Raw genomic sequence first — 19,350 nt, 5'->3', positions numbered from 1 at the left:
ATTTAGCTGGCCATCACTTACTAGTGCTACAAGAAGGATCGAAGCATGCTACATAAGAGGCCAAAATTTCCAAGTGTCGGAGGAGGTTAGTGATTCATAAGGGGTCATGATGCTCAAGACTGGAGATTTTGAAAGCTCTTCATTCTGGGGGGTGCCTTTCTCATTCTTAACAGATTATTTTCAGGTGTCCCTGGTCAAATTATTTATTATGAGACACAAGAGCCTGGAAGTCTCGGCAGATGCCTTCTGGACTCTAATCCAAGCTTCTTACTGTAGTTCTTAAACAAGGCTTGACCATCTAGGTCGGAGCCTCAGAACCAGGGGCTGTGGTGTTATGTGGTGTGAGCAAAAAAACCTCCAGAAAAGAAGCTGTGTCTGCAGAAACTGTTGGCCTGATTACAATTTCAGTCCTGTGGAAGAGCCTGGAATGTTGCAGGTCCAGAGGCTAATTATCTATCCCGGGCTAGGTCTAGTTCTCCAGAACAGCCATTCTGTCATCTGCCCACCCTGTGACTTTTGGGACCTGTTGATTCAGCAGACCCCTGGCTTCCCAAAGCTAAGACTGTCACCAGACAGCATCTGAGGCCATAGAAAAGCTCCCCCATCTTGCTGTAACTGTACCTGCTTCGCTGATGCACCCACCAGTGCATTTTAAACTGGCCTTGATTTACGACATTTTTTGTTCTGTAGACTATAAAACCTCATTGAACTGCTTCCCTGTTGGAACACAGAATTTGGGCCAATCTGCTCCTGTGTTTTTGAGCTATTGTCACTGAAAATGGTTTCCCTGTATGCTGAGGGCTGTGGTTTCCGTGTGACAGTGGGGGTGGGACATTCCCTAGTGACTTGTCACTTTTCTCATGGTTGAGGTCTGTCATCATTTCTTTTCCTTCCTGTCACAGGGAGCGCCAGAATGAAGAAGCCCAAGTCTGGGGAAATGCGCTAAATCTGGGAAGAACCTGTCTGTGTTCCATGGTAACAAGAGCCCCTGCGAGGAAATCAGGCCCTGGGGGTCAGGCTGAAAAAGCCTCCAGGCAGGGCGGTGTTCTGAGGCCTGGGGATATTACTGTACCTCCTCAGCCCTTGATCCACTCCAGCAGAGAGTAATTGATTTTAGAGTTTAAAGCTTTCCAACAGGAAGGTGCATGAGAAGCATTGAGGATCTTATTAAAATTCAGATTTTGATAGTGTACCCCTGGCCAGGCCTGGGGGTCTGCACTCCTAACAGGCTCCTAGAGTGCTTGGATACACAGCCCTCTTTGAGTTGCCCAACTTTAATTGAGACCCTCAGTGGTGGTGGTCCCCACCTCCAGCTGTTCTGTATCTGTGTATCCATTTTCTGTGACTAAGAGGGAACTGAAATGATTCCTTCTGAGCACTTGTCACCCATCCTCCACCACCGCATTTTTGTCTTTGATGATCTGTATGTTAGAATGCCCCCGCGGGGCCCATCTCCCACCATTCCATTTCTTTAGCTCCATTTCTGTTTATTGTTGTGAAGTCATAAAAGGGACACCGCTCTAAGATCTCATTATGAATCTTCCGTGTTTTGAACTTAGGGGGCAGAGTCTATTCTAATCCACATTAAAAAACAGTTTAAGAAAACTCAGGCAAAGAATTAATGAGCATTTACCTTAAGTATGTCCTTGAGATACTGTAGTATTCAGGTTTTCATTGCCGCGACAGTGGCACACTGACACAAGCAAGGATTTATCTGGGCACTTCTCTCCCTGGTGGAGAAGAGCAGCCCAACTCATGGTGGCCAGGATGGAGAGGGGTGGGAGGAGGGAAAGCGGGAGAGGGGGAGAGAAGTGTGGGAGGGGGAGAGGGGGAGAGAGATGGAAGGAGGGACAAGGGGAGAGGGGGAGAGAGGTGGGAGGGGGGACAGGGGGACAAGGAAGGGAGAAGAAGAGAGAGAGAGTGAGAGAGAATGAGAGAGAATAAGGAGAAGGGGGAGAGAGAGGGGGAGAGAGAGAGGGAGAGAGAGAGGGAGAGAGAGGGAGAGAGAAGAAGGAGAAGGGGGAGGGGGAGAGAGGGAGAGAGAAGGAGAGAGAAGGAGAAGGGGAGAGAGAGGGGGAGAGAGAGAGAGAGAAGGAGAGAGAAGAAGGAGAAGGGGGAGAGAGAGGGGGAGAGAGGGAGAGAGAAGGAGAGAGAAGAAGGAGAAGGGGGAGAGAGGGAGAGAGAAAGAGAGAGAGAGAAAGAGAGAGAGAGAGAGAGAGAGAGAGAGAGAAGGGAAGAGAAGGAGGTGGGGGAGGGGAGGGGATAAGTTCAGGGAGGGAGAGAGAGGGATAGTGCTTTCCAGATTCATACAGGCATATCTTCTCCTTTTAGAAAATACTCTGGAAATGTCTGCACAGACACACATTTCTAGTCTCATAGGTGCTTCTTAATCCAATCCAATTTAGCTTGACCAGGAAGGTTAATCATCACAGATAACTCTTGTCTGTGAAGGAAGTGTTTCAAGAAGGGAAAAATGTTGACACAATGGTGTGTTTAGGATCTTGATGCATTTAAGAGTCTATGAGAAAGAACATACACACACACACACACACACACACACACACACACACACACACACACACACACATTTTAAATCCTGGGCTGTAGTTTTTCTAGATGTTATAGATTTGATTTTTGCAAAGGATCCTTTCCTCTTTATGGCTGGGCCTTGCAAAGGCAGGGTTGTACAATGTTAGAACACCCAGCTCAGCTCAGAGTAGAAAGTCTACGCCTTGTGGACATATTATGGTATGTCTAGTCTCCTACTGCCTCTGAATAATCTGCCATTGGTTTTATTAGATGCCTGGCCACAGATCTGCATACTCACAAGCCTTGCAAGGAAATCACTTGTAAGGAAGGCCCAGCTGAAAAAACTGATGGTTTCTTCAGTGAAGCAGCTTTAAGAGGCCAGGGCTGTCTGCAGAGCTGTGGAACTGGTCTCAGCTTTGAAGGAGGGTGTGAGGGGGATGGAGGAAGAAGTGACCAGTCACAGTGGATAAACCCCAAATGCGCATTGCAAGGTCATTTCCTGGTGCACAGCTTTCTCCAGACAAGGATTGGTGTAGTTGATAAGATGAAAGTCTTAGGAGGATTCTTTGTTCTTACACGCGCGCACACACATTCACGCTTGTGTTGACAAACACAACCACGTGAACTATGCAAGTATCAGATAAGACTGTGGATGTCTGGAATTTCTTGCTTGGCACTCAGTGAAAAATCACTTCTGTCAAATAAAATCTAGTTAAATGATAGATTGGGCCCTTTGTGAAGGTGTGTAGGTTCATGGCAATATCTCAGGAATCAGATAAGGGTCTCCTCAGACCTCCCTTTAGTGCAAATTTCTAATAAATTCAGAGGTCACAATTTGAGTACAGAGACATCTCTTTTGGAGATGGCTGGGCATTATGGAATGTCTTTTGCTATTGTCTGTCTTTTGAAAGAGTTGAGTGGACAGCAGAATGTATTTCTAAGACAGTTGCTCTTCAGCTGTAACTCGAAATCTCAACTTGCAGGTGATACCATCTATAGTTTGAGACATTGGATCCAGCCCTCCCTGTGAAGAGACCCTGTTCATGCTTGTGTTATGATTATTAACTCATCAAAAGATGAAACTGACTTTTTTTATTCCTAAGTTTCCAAGAACAGGAGGGTTTCTGAGAACACTGGAGTACAGCTAGGTTGAAGCCTGCTGGCTGATTTGGCTCCATACAGATGGGCTGGGGAGGTGGGCAAACCTAAAGTGCCTTTAAAAATTAAGTCTGCACACACACACATTAAGTCTTTCATCAATGCAGCCGGGTCCTGGGTTGTGAAGGACTCTTCAGGAGCACCAGTGCGAATGAAACTTTATATTATGAATTTTACGTATTTAGAATTCCAAGACAATGTCTTTTCTTCCCGAAAGTAGACTTAAAAAAAAGAATATAAAAAACCCTGTGCTAAATATATTTCTGTTTATTTTTAAATATATTTCAAAAGCATCTTTTGAAGTGTTTTCTTTTTGAACTAGCTATAGATCTCAAAAGATAACTAATTGTCTGTGCTTGCTGACAGGCAGAATGGTTAGTGGCCATCAAAGAGGACTCTGGGAAACAAATTAGCCTGGGCTACTAAAGTGTCAGCCTGATGTTTTCTGCAGATTCCTTCCTGGCTCAGGCTTGACTCATTATACAGATAACATAATAAGCACCTAGTTTAAGACACAGCTTATAACAGTGGTTCTGCCATAGCTCTTCTTCTTCGTGTCAACGAAGTGTGAAAAACATTTAATTAGCTGTAGCAGCTGTGAGGATGATTTCTCTATTTAAGAAGACAGGAGAGGGGAGAAAGTGGAAGAAAGAGGAGAGAGGTGTGGTCAATCTACAACTATGCCAGCCTTCCATTCCAGATTTCTCTATTCTATTTAAAGAATGACAAAATAGAGCAAAACAACTCAGAGTTTAAAAAGGGGGAATTCCGGCCAGGCGGTGGTGGCGCACGCCTTTAATCCCAGCACTCGGAAGGCAGAGGCAGGCGGATCTCTGGGAGTTCGAGGCCTGCCTGGTCTACAAGAGCTAGTTCAGGACAGGCACCAAAGCTACAGAGAAACCCTGTCTCGAAAAACCAAAAAAAAAAGGGGGGGGGGAATTCTTTTTGTTCTTGAGGTCAACATTTTCCAAAGGTGGTTAGCTTTCACAGAGCAAGAAGTGTGGCCTCTGAGGGAGAAAATTTACCAATGGTCCTGTGCGTTAGGGGATCCTACCTGCTACGGTCCTGGCCTGCAAGGCACCAAATGTGCCTGCTCCTGCCATATTGCCATGAATGTAATGGGGGATTGCCAACCATTTTCTGATTGGATTTTAGGCCTAGAAGGAGTTCTTCCCCACCCCTCCCCCCATATAATGTGTATTTGTTCTTTCGGAATTCCATACATGCAGAGCAAGTTCTCTTAACTAAGAACTGAGACCTCCCCAGTCTCACTTGTCTGTCTGTATCTTTAAAATCTATCTGAGAGGGTATGGACAGGGCTCACTGGGAAAAAGCACTTGTGCCTAGGCCTGAATTTGATACCCAAATACACAGGGCAGAAGGACCAAACTCAGCTGTTCCAAATTGTTTACTGACCTCTACATTCTTACACACAAACAGACACACACACACACACCACACTTTAAAAAAATTAAATCTGTCTAAAACTGTCCATTCAACTCAACTTGTGTCAGCATATAGCAAAATCACAGAAGTAATTTCTAAGTTGCAGCTAATATTACTTTTGTTCAAATCCTTTCCAGTTTTCTAAGTTCGATTTCCCAAGAAAATGATTAAGAACCATTTTTATCTTTTCCAATGAACATTTTCAAAGGGAGTTATCTCATCTTCCGTGTTTTAACATAACTATATCCACATTCACATGCATTTTTGTGTTTGCTTATACTTTACATAATATAGATTAAATTCTTTCTGAAAAATTTTAGTGTGTATGTGTGTGTGTGTGTGTGAAGTCAGAGTGAAGTCAGCTTTGTGGAGTCCGTTCTCTCCTGCCACCTTAGGTGGCTTTGGTGACTTGAACTCAGGTCACTAGGTAATACGGCAAGCATCTTTACCTACTGTGTAAATGTCACAGGCGCCCAGATTTCAATTTTTTAAAGAACCCTTGTGATTGTTCTTAGGCAAAACCAAAAAAGCAGAATCAGGAACTGTCTCATTCTTGCTCATTTCTGAACAGTCCGGGTAGTATATGCAAAAATCACTCGGAGATCTCAAGACAGGGAAGCAGTTCATCGTTATTGGTGACTGCGGAGAAGAAAGCCTTTAGTGTTGGCTCGAAACTTCACCTGGATAAGATATTTTTTTTTTTCTGCTTTACTGGCCATAGGAAAGGACAGAAGCCAATCTGTCAGCAGAGGTAGAATTAGCATTTCTAAGTGGTGTTTGCTAGTCCCATGAGAGGATCTCCCAGCTGTGAATTGAGGTAACAGTCTTTTAAAAATGACAAGCTAGCTAAAGAAGCCATGCCTTGATGTGTGGAGGGCACCCTTGAGTTGTGCTACAGGTCTATGACACGACAGGAGTTAATGACACTTCAAAGATCAGTATATAGGGCTCAGCCATAGAGTGCCTGCCTACCCTTCAACAAGGCCCTGAGCTCCATTTCCTTCACCACGTTGACAAAGTGTGCTGGTGTACGTTTGTAATCTCAACATGTAGAGAGCAGAGGCTGAAAGACCTGAAGTTCAAGGTCATCCTTGGCTATATAGGATCCTTGAGACTGGCCAGGGCTATCTGAGACTATTTCTAAGGAAAAGAAAATGCAGTGCAGTCATGAGTGGCAGTGAATATATGTGTGGTCCCGATTACTCAGAATGCTGAGGCAGGAGATTCATTTGAAACCAGAAGTTCAAGACTACTCTGGGCAACATAGTAATACCTTGTATTAAAAAAAAAAAAACAAGCAAAACAATAATAAAAATAACAAAGGCTACAACATAGAAGAAATGATGAGAACAAGGATTAATGGAAAGAGGAAAGCCCTGTCCACAGCTACATTTCCACTGGCCCCTACAACATTCCTGTGGTACAGGAATTAAGCAACTTGAATATTGTGCCCTGCTGGAGTCCCTGTTTCTGCCACCAACAGAGAAGTTGCCATGGCAACAGGCACAACAGGGTTGTGCCCTCTTCTTAGCCTTCCAGGGGTGACAGAGCTAATGACTGAAATGCCTGTCAGGTGCAGACTTGGGGAAGATGGGAAAGCTTCTAAGTAATTGCCCTGTGGGGAAGGGGCTGGAGGCTGGCTGATCTGAGAGAACTGGACAGGATCGTACCCCTGAAAGGTTTTAGAAATCTATTGTAAGGAAAGAAGAGAAAGGAGAGAGAGAGAGAGAGAGAGAGAGAGAGAGAGAGAGAGAGAGAGAGAGAGAGAGAGAGGAAATTCATTCTAGAAGATGTTCAGTACAACCAGAAGAGGCCAGACAGAGCTTGCCCCCGTCTCATGAAGAGTCAGATCTTGTAACAGGCTAGAGAGTAAAGGATAATTTAGGGTGTCAATCACTGATGCTGGACAGTGGACCAGCCACTGAGGGGGAAAAAAGTTGGTTTCCTACCAATCTCTTTTCAGTGGAGCAAATACACAGATCTTACCATCAAAACAAAATCATTACAAGAAATAGGGACTAATTCAAAAAGCATATTCCTTATGGAGAAGGCAGTAAGTAAAACCCCAAAGGCATACAACACTAACATTTATCATGTAAATACTAGAGACTTCTACAAAGGAAAAAGTCCATACATTAAAAAACAGAAATTGAACTAGGAAAACATTTGAATAGGAATTTTCTCATGACAGTTAATTTTTATTTCTTCTTGATTGATTTAGAATCACCTAGGAGACTGAGATACACCTCCAGTGTATCCACGAGGCTCTATCCAGCAGAGATGAAATGAAGATGTACCCTGAGCACAAGTGTACCCATCATCGAGGTTGGAGACTTGGGTGGAGTAAGAGGGGAAAGGAGACAGCCTGAAAGTGCCAGCATCTCCCTCTCCTCAAGCCAAGCACCCTGCTCAGCTCTGTCCTCTCTACCACGATGGACTGGATCCTCTTGGAACATCAAACAAAATATCTGCTTCCTCCCTTATGTTGATTCTAGAAGGTATTTTGCTTACAGCAATATGAAAGTAACTAAGTATATTACTTAATATATAAATAATCTGTACAAGCCAATTCATAAGTGACCAACAAACCAATAAGAAAAACATGAACGTCCAAATAATCTTTAAATGAAGAATATAGTAAGCAGGCAGCTTACAGAACAATAAACACAAATGATATATATCCATGCACCAGGAAATCTAATCTTACCCATGAGTAATGAAAATATAAATTAAGACAAGAGCAAAATTGCATTATCCAATAAAACACAGCAAAAGTTAAAGGGATATTATGGGCACTAGTTTGGTTGAGTACGTTGGAAAAAGTGAACTGTCATTTGGACTATTTCAGAAGGAAGTTTGTAATAACTACTAAAATGAAACATAAGCATATCCTCAGACAGAAATCACTTACAAAGCTATTTAATATGAAAATAATGTAGAAATCCTTATTACATGTGCAGAAAAAGGAGAAATTGGAACATTGGCACATTAGCTAATGGGAATACATTCTTCGCACTCATGTAAAAGTGTGTGCTGTGCTGGTTACTGAAGAGGAAAATGACAAATAAGATAGAACAAAGATTAAGTGTATGAAATAAGCGCATTTATTATGAGCTCTTAGCACAATGATGAGAAAAGAAATGAAGTTGTAATTATAAAAGCTGGAACGATTACTTTTAAGTGCTTGCAGGTGGTAAAGAAAGCCAAACACCAGCTTGTATTTAGGAAGGAAGCTGAATAGATGTGTGAAGTTTTTAAATGTTCATTATCTCTATAACTCCTCTGCATATGAAGATATAAAAATATTTTATCTTCAGATGGTAGAAAAGAAATTTGGAATATGGACAAGAAACCAACTCATTAAAAACCATAGCATTGGGGCTGGGGAGCTGGCTCAGTAGGTAAACTACTTGCCCCGCGAGTGTGAGGGCTGGAGCTCGGATCCCCACCACCCATGTCAAAGCCAGGTAGACTTGGAGGCCACCTGTAATCCTAGCACTGAGAAGGTAGAGACAGGTGATCCCAAGGACAAACTGGCAAACTAGGCTCGCTGGAATCAGCAAGGTCCAGGTTCTGTCAGAGAGGCCTCCATCAAGAAGAGAGTGAATGAAGATACTCAAGGTTAACTTAGGCTCTACACGCATGTGCGCAATGCGCATTCACACACACACACACACCATGCATAAATGCACACACACAGAGAACATAATCATATCCACAGAGGCAGGATGCCTTCAGACAGGCATTATTTTCAGTGGTAAATGGGCTGATGTGGTGACCAGAAACATGGTTCCCAGTTCCTAGAGAGACTATTATGGAATGTAAGGGGTGGGGTTGTTACAATGAACAACCTCAAGTATCATGTTATATGGGAGCAGATACATGTTCCTAGGAGGCTGCTTTTCCAAATGCTCTGGAGAGTTGCCAGAGTCTATGGGGAGTTTGGGTGCTCAGCCCTGGGTTCCCGACACACCCTGCCCTTGGGGTTGGGCATGAGGGTTAGAGTGTCTGTGAGGATTTCTGGTAAGGATGGTTGAGTATCAGACTCTGGTTCATTTAAGGGTTAGAAGTCAGACAGCTCAGGGTTACAGTGGCTACTGTGAATTCAGCTGTTAGCGCCTTCCGAAGGCAGGTTTCTTGAGGCTGATGTTTCACTGTGTGAATCATGCCAAGAGTGTTTGCTGTGCGCAGTCAGGGCCTGTGAAACTGTAAGAAGCCATTATCTTTCCAACCAGAAGACCTGCAGGAGTGAAGCTTATCGGTTGTAATGATCTTCTAAAAGATATGCCTTTGGTCCAATTGATTGTGTGGCAAATACCATGAATGGGACTATGAAAGGCTCTATGGGAGTGCACACACACAGCTTGGCGTGCCCAGAAACGGGTGGTAGCTGACTCTTGGACTCTTGCTTTCTGCTGTTTGTTTTGCTTCTGTGTTTTACAGACTGCGTGCGCCATCTGTAGCCATCTCTTGCTGGCAAGTCTTTCTCATTCCAAGGAAGTAAAATTCTGAATGTGACAGAAAGAAGAACATCAAACCCAACAATTCTAAGAGGTGACTCACAGCAACTGCACTCTGTGACCCTTAAAGCAAGACAGACTGGGGTTGCGTTTTCTATCTGATAACGACTCTTCTAAAAACACTTCCAAGGGTTGATTAACAAGGAATTTCCTCATGGCTGCAGCAAAATGCCTGAGCAAAGCAGCTTAAGGAAGAAAGGGCTTGAAGGAGCAGCATGAGGGAGTGGACATGCTGCATCTGTATCCAAGCACTCCAGATGAGTGCTGGGGCCCAGTTCTCTTTCTCCTTTTCTATGAGTCTAGGACCCCAGTCCATGCCCACATTCAAGATGGTGTTTCCTCCTCCATTCGACCTCTCTGCAAATGCTCTCAGACATACCCAGAGTGTGTCTCCCAGGCGATTCTAAATCTAGTTGATAAAGAAGATTAGCTACTTTATTTCTTTATTTTTCTGGGGCTGGAGATCACACCTGAGCATCGCGCATACCAGGCACGTGTTCTGCCACTAAAGCAGAACCCCAGCCCTGTCTTGTTTCTTTCCATAACCCGCTTTCAAGGGCCGTTCGAGGAACCCCTCAGATTTGGTGAGTGATTCTCAACCCTGCTACATACCGGTGCCACTTGAGGACACTAGCAAGTGCAGAACCCACAATGACATCCCGGGAATTCTACAGTGCCCCCCAAGGTAAAGATCAACACCAGATGAGCACTTCAGACTTCCTCATAAGTGTGGCAAGCCACCGAGGACTTCTGGGGCCACCGAGGACTCCTGGATGAAATGGAGGTGCTGACTCGGTCCCTCTTGGTAGGATTCCTCCTCTCCACCAAGCTTCCAGGTGACTTGAGGCTACCAAGTGGAGGGCACACTTCAGAGTCCCTCCATGAAAAAACTTAGTCAAGATGTCTCAGACCAGGCCAGGGCTGGCCAGTCTTTGCCTTTATTCTTTTTCTGTCCCAAACGCTAGTCCCACCCTCACATTATTCAAGAAGAAAATATTATTTTTGTGTACATGCTATTGTTTTCTTTTAGAATATCTCATAGCAAGAATTATCCCTGTATTCAAACTTGGGAGATTATCTAGACCATTCAAAATCCTAGACTCAGAACTCAGAATGGTGAGTGTAGGCTTGCAGAGACAAGAGTGCAGCTGCTGGCGTGAGGAGCCGTTAGAAATCTCAGAGTTAGTATAAGATTTATAAATTAGATTAAAACTCTCTCTGTGTGTGTTTGTGTCTTTCCCTCTCTGCCTCTGTCTGTCTGTCTTTGTGTGTGTGTGTGTTCAGAGGCCAATAGCAGATATCTTCCCTAGTTACTCTCTGTCTTAATTTCTGAGACTGTGTCTTTCCCTGATTCTGGAGCTCGCTGATTCCTCTAGGCTGGCCAGTGAGCCCCAGAGCTCACCCTGTTTTCATTGCCTCATGTCTGAGATTAAAAATTCATACTGTCATGCCTGATTCCTCTTTTTCTTTTCCTTTTTGTGCATGCTGGGTCTCGAACTTGGGTCCTCATGCTTGCAAGGCAAGCATTTCATTGAATGAGCCATCATTCGAGTGCAGTAGATTCAGAAAGAAAGCTAATTAGAGCTTCTGTTTCTGAGAAAGGTGGAGAATTCTGGAGGACAAGGCAGCCACATGTCTCTCTTTAGGATATGTTTTCATCCCAGGGGAGTAAACCTATCAGAACTCCCTTCCCGAGAGAGACAGAGACCCTCATGCCTTCATCTCTCATCTGTTCCAGGAATCCTAGTAACAGGCCATTGTAACTTGTTTTATTCCCCTTTGCAAATGGTCTAGAGGCCTTTGATTTTTGACAGTCTGTAAGTTACATCTTTTAGATGCTCCTCTTTTTGAAACGACAATGGTTTTTGTTTTTTCTTTTCTCTTGTTGCTCTATCTTTTATCATCTTCATCCCTGGGCCTCACTGAATTTAAGAGGGCAGGGGAAATGCTTTCCTCCTTATTTGTCTCATTGGAGGCTGCTGTGAAGTAACCGCCCACCCTGGCTTCTCTTTGTTCCTTCTTCTCCCCCCCCCACCCTACCCCCCCAGCCATCTCCTCCCATTTACCTAAAAGAATAAAGATGACATCATGTGACCTAAATAAGCCTTCTGTTTCACAGTTTGAAGGAAGTATTCTACTCTTCCTTCTAATAGAGTTCATAAGACTGGCATTTAACAGCAAATGGTGTTTCCCCAATTATAGAAATGGTTTGGGATTGGATCTAAATTCCAACTGGCTGACTTGTCTTCCTTCCTTCCTTCCTTTCTTCCTTCCTTCCTTCCTTCCTTCCTTCCTTCCTTCCTTCCTTCCTTCCTTCTTCTCCCTCCACCCTTTCTTTTTTCCTTTCTGACAAGGTCCTGCTAAGTAACCCAGGCTGACCTTGAACTTGGAATCCTTTTGCCTAAGCGCTACAATTACGGGACTTGGAATACATTTAATTTGAGTGTTGAATACCAACAGAAATGTTTTCTAAACTGTATGCATTTGCATGAATCAATCAGAAGGAAGCTGCCATGAATAAAGCATCTTTTAAAGTCCCCGAACTAAAATAGTTTTGTTTCTACAACCGCATTTCACAGACCTTAAAAGCAAACAATTGGCTAATTAAGCCATAATGAACATGAGCTCTTGGCCCAAGGAAGTGTTTAGATATTTTTTGAATCCGGTTTCCTGGCAGAGGACCCCACATGCTCACAGCTACCCATAGCCTGTCCTCGCAGTATCTATCTGCAGTGCCCCAGAACCTGCGCATTTCAAGGCAGCTCCCCAGCTGTCCCCCCTCACACGTGCAGGACTGCATCTGAGGAATCGCTCTCTCTGCGACCCTGACATGTCTTTGCGCCTGTTACATTTTTCATCTTCCCTTTCTTTCTAATGCAGCAGAATGCTTCCTTTGTTCAAGTCAGCCCAGGAGGAAAGCCCAGCCTGCTGAGTGCCCTTAACAACACTCATGAAAGGGAGTTGCTGAGAGTGCCCTTGGCACATGGCGCTCTCATCATGTTGTAGGAATCCCTAAGTGAGGACAGAGAGGGCTGCTTAGTCTGTCAGTCGGCTCTCCTGACAATGGGACAGTTCTGGCTTCACTAGTCTTCCAGGAACAGTCCTAGGGACAGTTCCAGGGACATCACCGTGGTGATGGCTGCTCTGCAGCTGAATGGTGGTTCAGGTGATGAAGGCAATCAAGCGTGCACTGCTGTATGATGGGCTGGGTGGGGTTTGGAAGCTTCCTTGGACATTCTCAAACAGTCCAGCATAATAACCATAATGACTATTAAAATTATGACAGCTAAATATTTACAAGCTTGCCATGAATCTATGATTGTTCTAAGTTATGATTTTTTAAATATTTTTTTTGTTATATGTGTATGAGTGTTTGCAGTGCCCCAGAGACCAGAAGAAGGTTTCAGATGTCCCGGAATTGGACTTACAGATGGTTGCGAGCCAGTACTGGGAGCTGGGAACTGAACACCACTTCTCTGCCAGAGTAGCACACGCTCCTAACCACTGAGCGCATCATCTCATGTGCAATTCTTGTGATTTAGGTCTTCGTGTCCCTATTTTAGGAATGGAGAAACTGAGGAGTGAGGTTATGGCAGCTGTCTGAGTTTAACCTGCTGGTAAGAAGCAACAGAGGAGTTGGAATTTGGGCTTCACTCCCATGGTGCCCTGTCTTGTGAACTCTTTGGGAGTCACTAACATCCCTGGTCAGTTGGGGTTGCTTGGAGACAGCCTGAATCCTGTATTTGCAGGTCACTGAGAAATTTACATGCCACTTCTCCACCTCCACCTTATCAGTGAAAAGTCAGGGTTTAGGTGGGTTATCTGTTCTGTCAACGGTCAGCCCAGGAGGGCTGAGAGCAGAACTGTAGTTCAAAATTTGAATTTTCATCCAATTAACTTCTCTACTGATACTACTTCCTTTTGTTTGAACCCGGTGCTTTCAAATTGCATGTCTTACCACCTGCAGAAATGGGGCCAAACCCACAGGGCTGTCTGAATGTCAGGGGCGCTCAGGATGGTGTGGCCATGGACTGGGCTCTGTAAGCTTAGATGTAGCTCTTTCAGATTTAGCAATCTGTGATCCTCATGGGAGGTGAATACCTGTGCTGTTTTGGAGGGAAAGTGGGCAAAAGTGAGGAACCGATTTGGCCCAGCCATCTACAGCCATGTTGCAGACAGCAGTTTGGTTATCTCTTAACTGACACGAAGAGTCCTGTCCCTACGCTCTTAACCTCTGACTTCTCTGTTTCTGCTTTTGAATAGAAATAACTCTTTTGTCTTTCATAGGAGCCAAGCATTACACCGAGAAGGCAGGGCTCATCATTTTCTTCCTGCTGTGTCTTAATTCTCCACCAACAGTGCCAGCAAGGGTCCACAACCAACCCATTTTTCAGCTGAGGAAAGAGAGGTCGAAAGGAATGAAGCCATCAGGCCAAGACAGCTCCAGACTTTACCTGAATCCAAGTGATCGAGGTGCCAAGGGTCAGTGGCCGAAGACATGGGGGACAGCGTCAGTGGGGAGGCCCCACAGTTGGATTCTACCAGCTCACCCTGAATGTGCACGTGGGCTGAGGCGTTTGTCTGTCTCAAGGCTGCTTTGAGGGGGGCGATGTGGTTGAACTGGACTCTGGACAGGCAGCCTGTGAAGCCTGGGGTGTTGTACTTGTGAATTTCTTGGTCGATTTTCCCTGTTTCTAGGAAGAAAAGAAAGAGAAAATTAGAATCCAGACCCATTCACCGTATTCTGTGGCAAAGCAGAGCAGTCCCGCAGCGCCTGTGTGCCGAGCTCTTTGTTAGGTTCCAGCTTTGACATGTTTTTGGAGCTGAGATATTCAGAGCATCCTGGGCCTCAAGGCGGCAGACTTTAATGAAAACCATTTTGCTAGAGAACATCTTATCGCGAATAAGACTGCAGTTGAGAAAACAAACAGAACAACTACAACAAGAACACTTATGATTCTCCTGTAGCCACATGAATTCCCATACCAGCATACACTGGTTCTGACTGGTTTTCCACCTTTTTTTTTCCTGCTCTCTGACTATTTTAGACATATTATTACACAAGGGCCCTGCTTAGCTCACATATTCTCTTTTAATTTCTCCTTAAGGAGTCTTTATTTTGAATGAAAAGGAATGATCAAACGAAAGAAGGAAGAAGAAAAGAGAATTACTTAGCTGAGAGTTTTGATTTTCCTTTTTCTGATGAACAATATGCTTAGAATTCCAAGGTTTATGAAATCACTGTTAGCATTCAGGTATTATGCTGGTCTGCCCCTTGGGGACCTGGCAGGATGTGTCATCCCTGCGCTGGCCTGCTCAAGGTACTGACAGCATTCTCTGCTGTTGAGGGCTGCAGACTCCTGGCCCCTTGGCCTTCTTTGCCTGCTGGAGTGAACTGAGCAAAACAATTTGTTTACCTGTGCCTGCAGCTGCTCAGAGCATGGGACCCTCAAGAGTTCCTGATGGCAGGGGAGTGAATTCTGTTGGTTTTTACAGCTGGAAATCCCAAGAGCTGGGACATGGCTATCAGTTAAGAATCCCTATATAAGCTTCCCTGGAGCACAATAAAGTTGGCATTCCTGTTTCTAGGATGACCCGTGTTCCCATGTCCGTGTGCATATGTTTTTAAACCTCCAGCCTAGTTCCTGGCTCGCGTACCGTGTACTGTCGAGTAGCTACACTCTGTTACGTTGGTGCAGCACATGCACTAAGTCCCTTCATAAAAAGTGGGCCTTCCTGTCTGCCATCTCTCTTATCTTCTGCTGCTCCTGTGTCCCCCAATAAACCCTTCACATGGGCTCTGTCACTTGGGTGAGTCTCTCCTGCCATTTTTAAACTATAACACTATTAGTACAGGATGGAGCATTTGAAAGTCAGGGAATAGTCCCAGTTCAGTTACAGCATTGAGGTACATTTATGAATCATCACCTTCCCCAGTTAGTACGGTCAACATCTTCCCATAAACTCTCAGCTCAGGGGTGAGCCTGGCTTCATGCAGCTCCAAAGTACCCATGTGTGCTAACTCGGCCCTGTTTGTCAATCAAGGCAGAGGCTGCCGTTCCAGCTTCTTATCTCTGTTCTTAGGGCCCAGAAGACTAACACTCATGGAATCCTTAAGTGCTTAAGGCTATCTGGTCCTGCATCTCTCAACCAGAAAGATTTTTGATCTGAAAAACAAACCCTGTGTTTGGTAACATCATCAAAGTCCTTGGTAAACCAGAGAAGCCATTTCAGCTGGGGATTGCAGTAGAGGGAACCTCTGAGGGTGAAAGGGAAAGGAACGCCAGGCTGGCAGTGTTATGTTCGGGAACTGTAGGAATCTGCAGGGGCCACAGCTCGAGGCTAGACCCTGTAGCCTTGAAGCCCGAATTCAAATGTTCTCATTTCTGGAGCAAAAGAAAAGATGTTGAAACTTCAGAGGGCTCTTGTGGGGACTGCATTAGAAAGATAACTGAAGAGGCAGTGTAGCAACTGCTCTGAGCAGGTGCTGGCTTGACCACCTCCATCCTCAGACCCTGTCTTTGCCACACAGCCGAGGTCAGATAATGCTGCGGACCTGGATAAAGAACCATCCTCCTGCTGGTTCCTCTGTAATCTCTTCCCCGTGCCAAAGCTGATATTACACATAGAGAATTGGGTTGGGTTTCGTTTCTTCTGTAGAGATCTGAGTGTGTGGGGGTGGAGTGGAGGGGACTTTCCATTTTTAAGTTTTAGTCAGGCTGGTCTGGAACTTGCTGTGTAGCTGAAGCTACTCTGGACTTTGCTGTTTCAGCTTCCCAAATATTGAGATGAAAGGAGTGGGCCACTACGTACATCTATCTTAGTGGATGGTGGGGGGGAGCTTCTGACTTCAGCTGAATTTCACATGGTCCTCGACACAGATTTTTAAACTTTAGGAAGGTGGACTTCCCTACCGCACAGACCAGAGTGGAGAGTTTCAAAGCTCTCCCTGTCAGAGGGTTCTCTATTTAACCTTCCTGAAGACAGGGCCCCAAGGCAGGGACACCACACCTGAGTGCATGGAGGGAGCCCAGAAGTAGGCGTCTGATATTGTTAGAGGAACAGTGGTAGCCGCAGAGGCTCTGGTCCCCGCCTGAGCATAGTGAGCACTGGAAGATATGTCAGCCACAGGGCCACACATTTGGGGCTGATGGGAGCAGGCCATGGGAGATGTCTCCTTGCATGCTTCCCTTTTCTTTGGGACTCTTTCACTCATTTCTTCAACATTTTTCTTTTCTTGGTAATTAGGAAAATTTCCAAAGTTCAATTCTTTTGTTTTTCCTGAAAGGCGATAGAAATATTTCAAAATCTAAATGTTTCAAATCTGGTTGACATAGTCTTTTCTCAAGAGTCGGCTAGGAACAGTTCTTCTGAGGAGTGTGCAATAGATACTCTTGATCCTTTAGGACCTGATAGCCCCTCTCTGGGCCAAGAGGTAACAACAGAATCAGAGCACAGACTGAGGCAGGAGTTAAAACTAAAAGCTTGTCACATAACATCGTTTATTTAATAGCTGGCAAGATGTCAGCCACGGTCTTAGACTAGCAATATTTGTAGCTCAGTGACTAGCAGGCCTAGGAGCCAGCAGCTGAGTCAAGGTCAGTGATTAACAGAACAAGAAAGAGCTAGGCTGAAGGCAGCTTTGACACATGACCACTGCTCTCACTGAATGAGCAGCGCATGAACAGCACACAGTTCCCTGGCTGGGCTAGTGGGACATGCGCAGAATATTAGGGCCCCTATTGTCTCAGCCTATGTATGCCCAGAGAGCTGGCCAGTCCCCAGTAGAAAGCACCTCATTCTCTGTCTAGTTTCTGCCATTGCTGTCGAAAGCTCCTACAGTGTAGCCCTGTGGCCTTCTCTCTCTTCAGGTGCTGCCTCTTTGAGCATCTTTCTTAATTCTCACTTTTCCTTAATAAATCTACTTAGCTTTGTTGATTCCTTCTTTGTCCACATGTTTATTCCTCATTGATAGGAGATAAAGAGCTGGAGAGCCACTGTCTCAGATTGACACTTGGTGATTATTGACGGTCCAACAACCTGGTCCCTGGGTCAAGCCTGTCTGAACCAAAAGATGCCTTCTTTATTCTCAAAGAGCTGCATCACTACTGTGTTCCAAGTTTAGACCACAGGTGGGGTTCTATGCTAAGCTGTTTTAATACAGTTTCTTAGAAAATTTCCTTGAAGTTCTGCTAGTTTGTATATAGAATGTATTCCAAAGGCCTGTGTATTAGAAAGCTTGGTTCCAGATTGGTCCCTAGTCCAACTGTCATCAGAAAGGCTTCATCCAGCAACTGATGGAAGCAGATACAGACCCACAAACAAACACTAGGTAGAGTTTGGGGAATCCTCCCGAAGAGGAGGAGAAAAGATTGTGGGAGATAGAGAGGTCAAGGACACCTCAAGTAAAATCACTGAACCAACTAACCTTGGCTCATAGGGGCTCAGACTAAACCAACAACCAGGGAGTCTGCATTAGCTGACTTAGGCTCTGTGCATATATGTTACAGTTGTGTAGTTGGTTTTGTGGGACTTCTAACATTTGATGTGGGATTCCCCTCTGTATGTTGTAAATACCATTGATGAATGAAGAAACTGCCTTGGCCTGTTGATAGAGTAGAGCAGAGTTAAGTGGGGAAAACTGAACTGAATGCTGGGAGAAAGGAGGCAGAGTTAGGAGAAGTCATGTAGCTTCTGCTGGGGACAGACGATGGCTGGAAGTTTACGTAGCAAGTCACAGCCTCGTGGTGATATACAATTAATGGAGATGAGTTAATTTAAGATACGAGTTAGCCAGAAATACGCTTAAGCTATTGCCAAACAGTATTGCAATTAATACAGTTTCTGTGTGGTTATTTCAGGGCTGAGCAGCCAGGAACAAACAAGTGGCCTTCCTACAACAACCATTGAGCACAGGGGCTGTCTCCAATTCTTTTACTGGCTTTTGGGCCCCTACTCCCCATACTGGGTCTCTTTGCCCCATCTTATACATGGGAGGTGCTTAGTCTTACTGCAACTTGATATGCCATGTTTTGTTGCTACTCATGGGAGACATGTCTTTTCCTAAACAGAAACAGAGGAGGAGTGAATTGGTGGGTGGGAACGGGATGGGGGTGGAACTGGGCGGAGAGGATGGAGGGGAAACTGGGACTGAATTGGGGAACATGGGAACGGGACGGGGGAGGGACTGGGAGGAGAGGGTGGAGGGGGAAACTGGGACTGAATTGGGGAACATGGGAACGGGACGGGGGAGGGACTGGGCGGAGAGGATGGAGGGGGAAACTGGGACTGGGATAACACACATATATACATATACATACATACACATACATACACACATATATACATATACATACACACGCATACATATACATACATACACACATATATACATATACATACACATGCATACATATACACACATATATACATACACACACATACATATACATACACACATATACACACACACATATATATATACATATACACACATACATACACACATATATACATATACATACACACATATATATACATATACATACACACATACACACATACACACACATATATATACATACATACACACATATATACATATACATACATACACACATATATACACATACATACACACATACACACATATATACACATACATACATACACACACATATATATACACACACATGCA

At 44.6% G+C, this 19,350-nt stretch overlaps 1 protein-coding gene across 3 annotated transcripts in view; it reads right to left on the bottom strand.

Annotated features, from left to right (window-relative positions):
- Positions 1 to 19,350, bottom strand: part of Cntnap2 (contactin associated protein 2) — a 2,084,252-nt gene that overhangs the window by 16,371 nt on the left and 2,048,531 nt on the right. For all 3 annotated transcript variants that reach the window (XR_012908553.1, XR_012908554.1, XM_075953824.1), the window contains exon 22: positions 14,108 to 14,347. Coding sequence is in view for 1 of the 3 variants with exons in the window: in XM_075953824.1 (XP_075809939.1) it covers positions 14,108 to 14,347 (240 nt within the window). In the remaining 2 variants the exon portion in view is untranslated. The remainder of the gene's footprint in view (positions 1 to 14,107; positions 14,348 to 19,350) is intronic.

Source organism: Microtus pennsylvanicus, chromosome 19 (assembly GCF_037038515.1).
Source record: "Microtus pennsylvanicus isolate mMicPen1 chromosome 19, mMicPen1.hap1, whole genome shotgun sequence".
Lineage (NCBI taxonomy): Eukaryota > Metazoa > Chordata > Mammalia > Rodentia > Cricetidae > Microtus > Microtus pennsylvanicus.
Note: the sequence above shows the minus strand (reverse complement) of the source record. Positions and strands in the feature narration are given on the sequence as shown.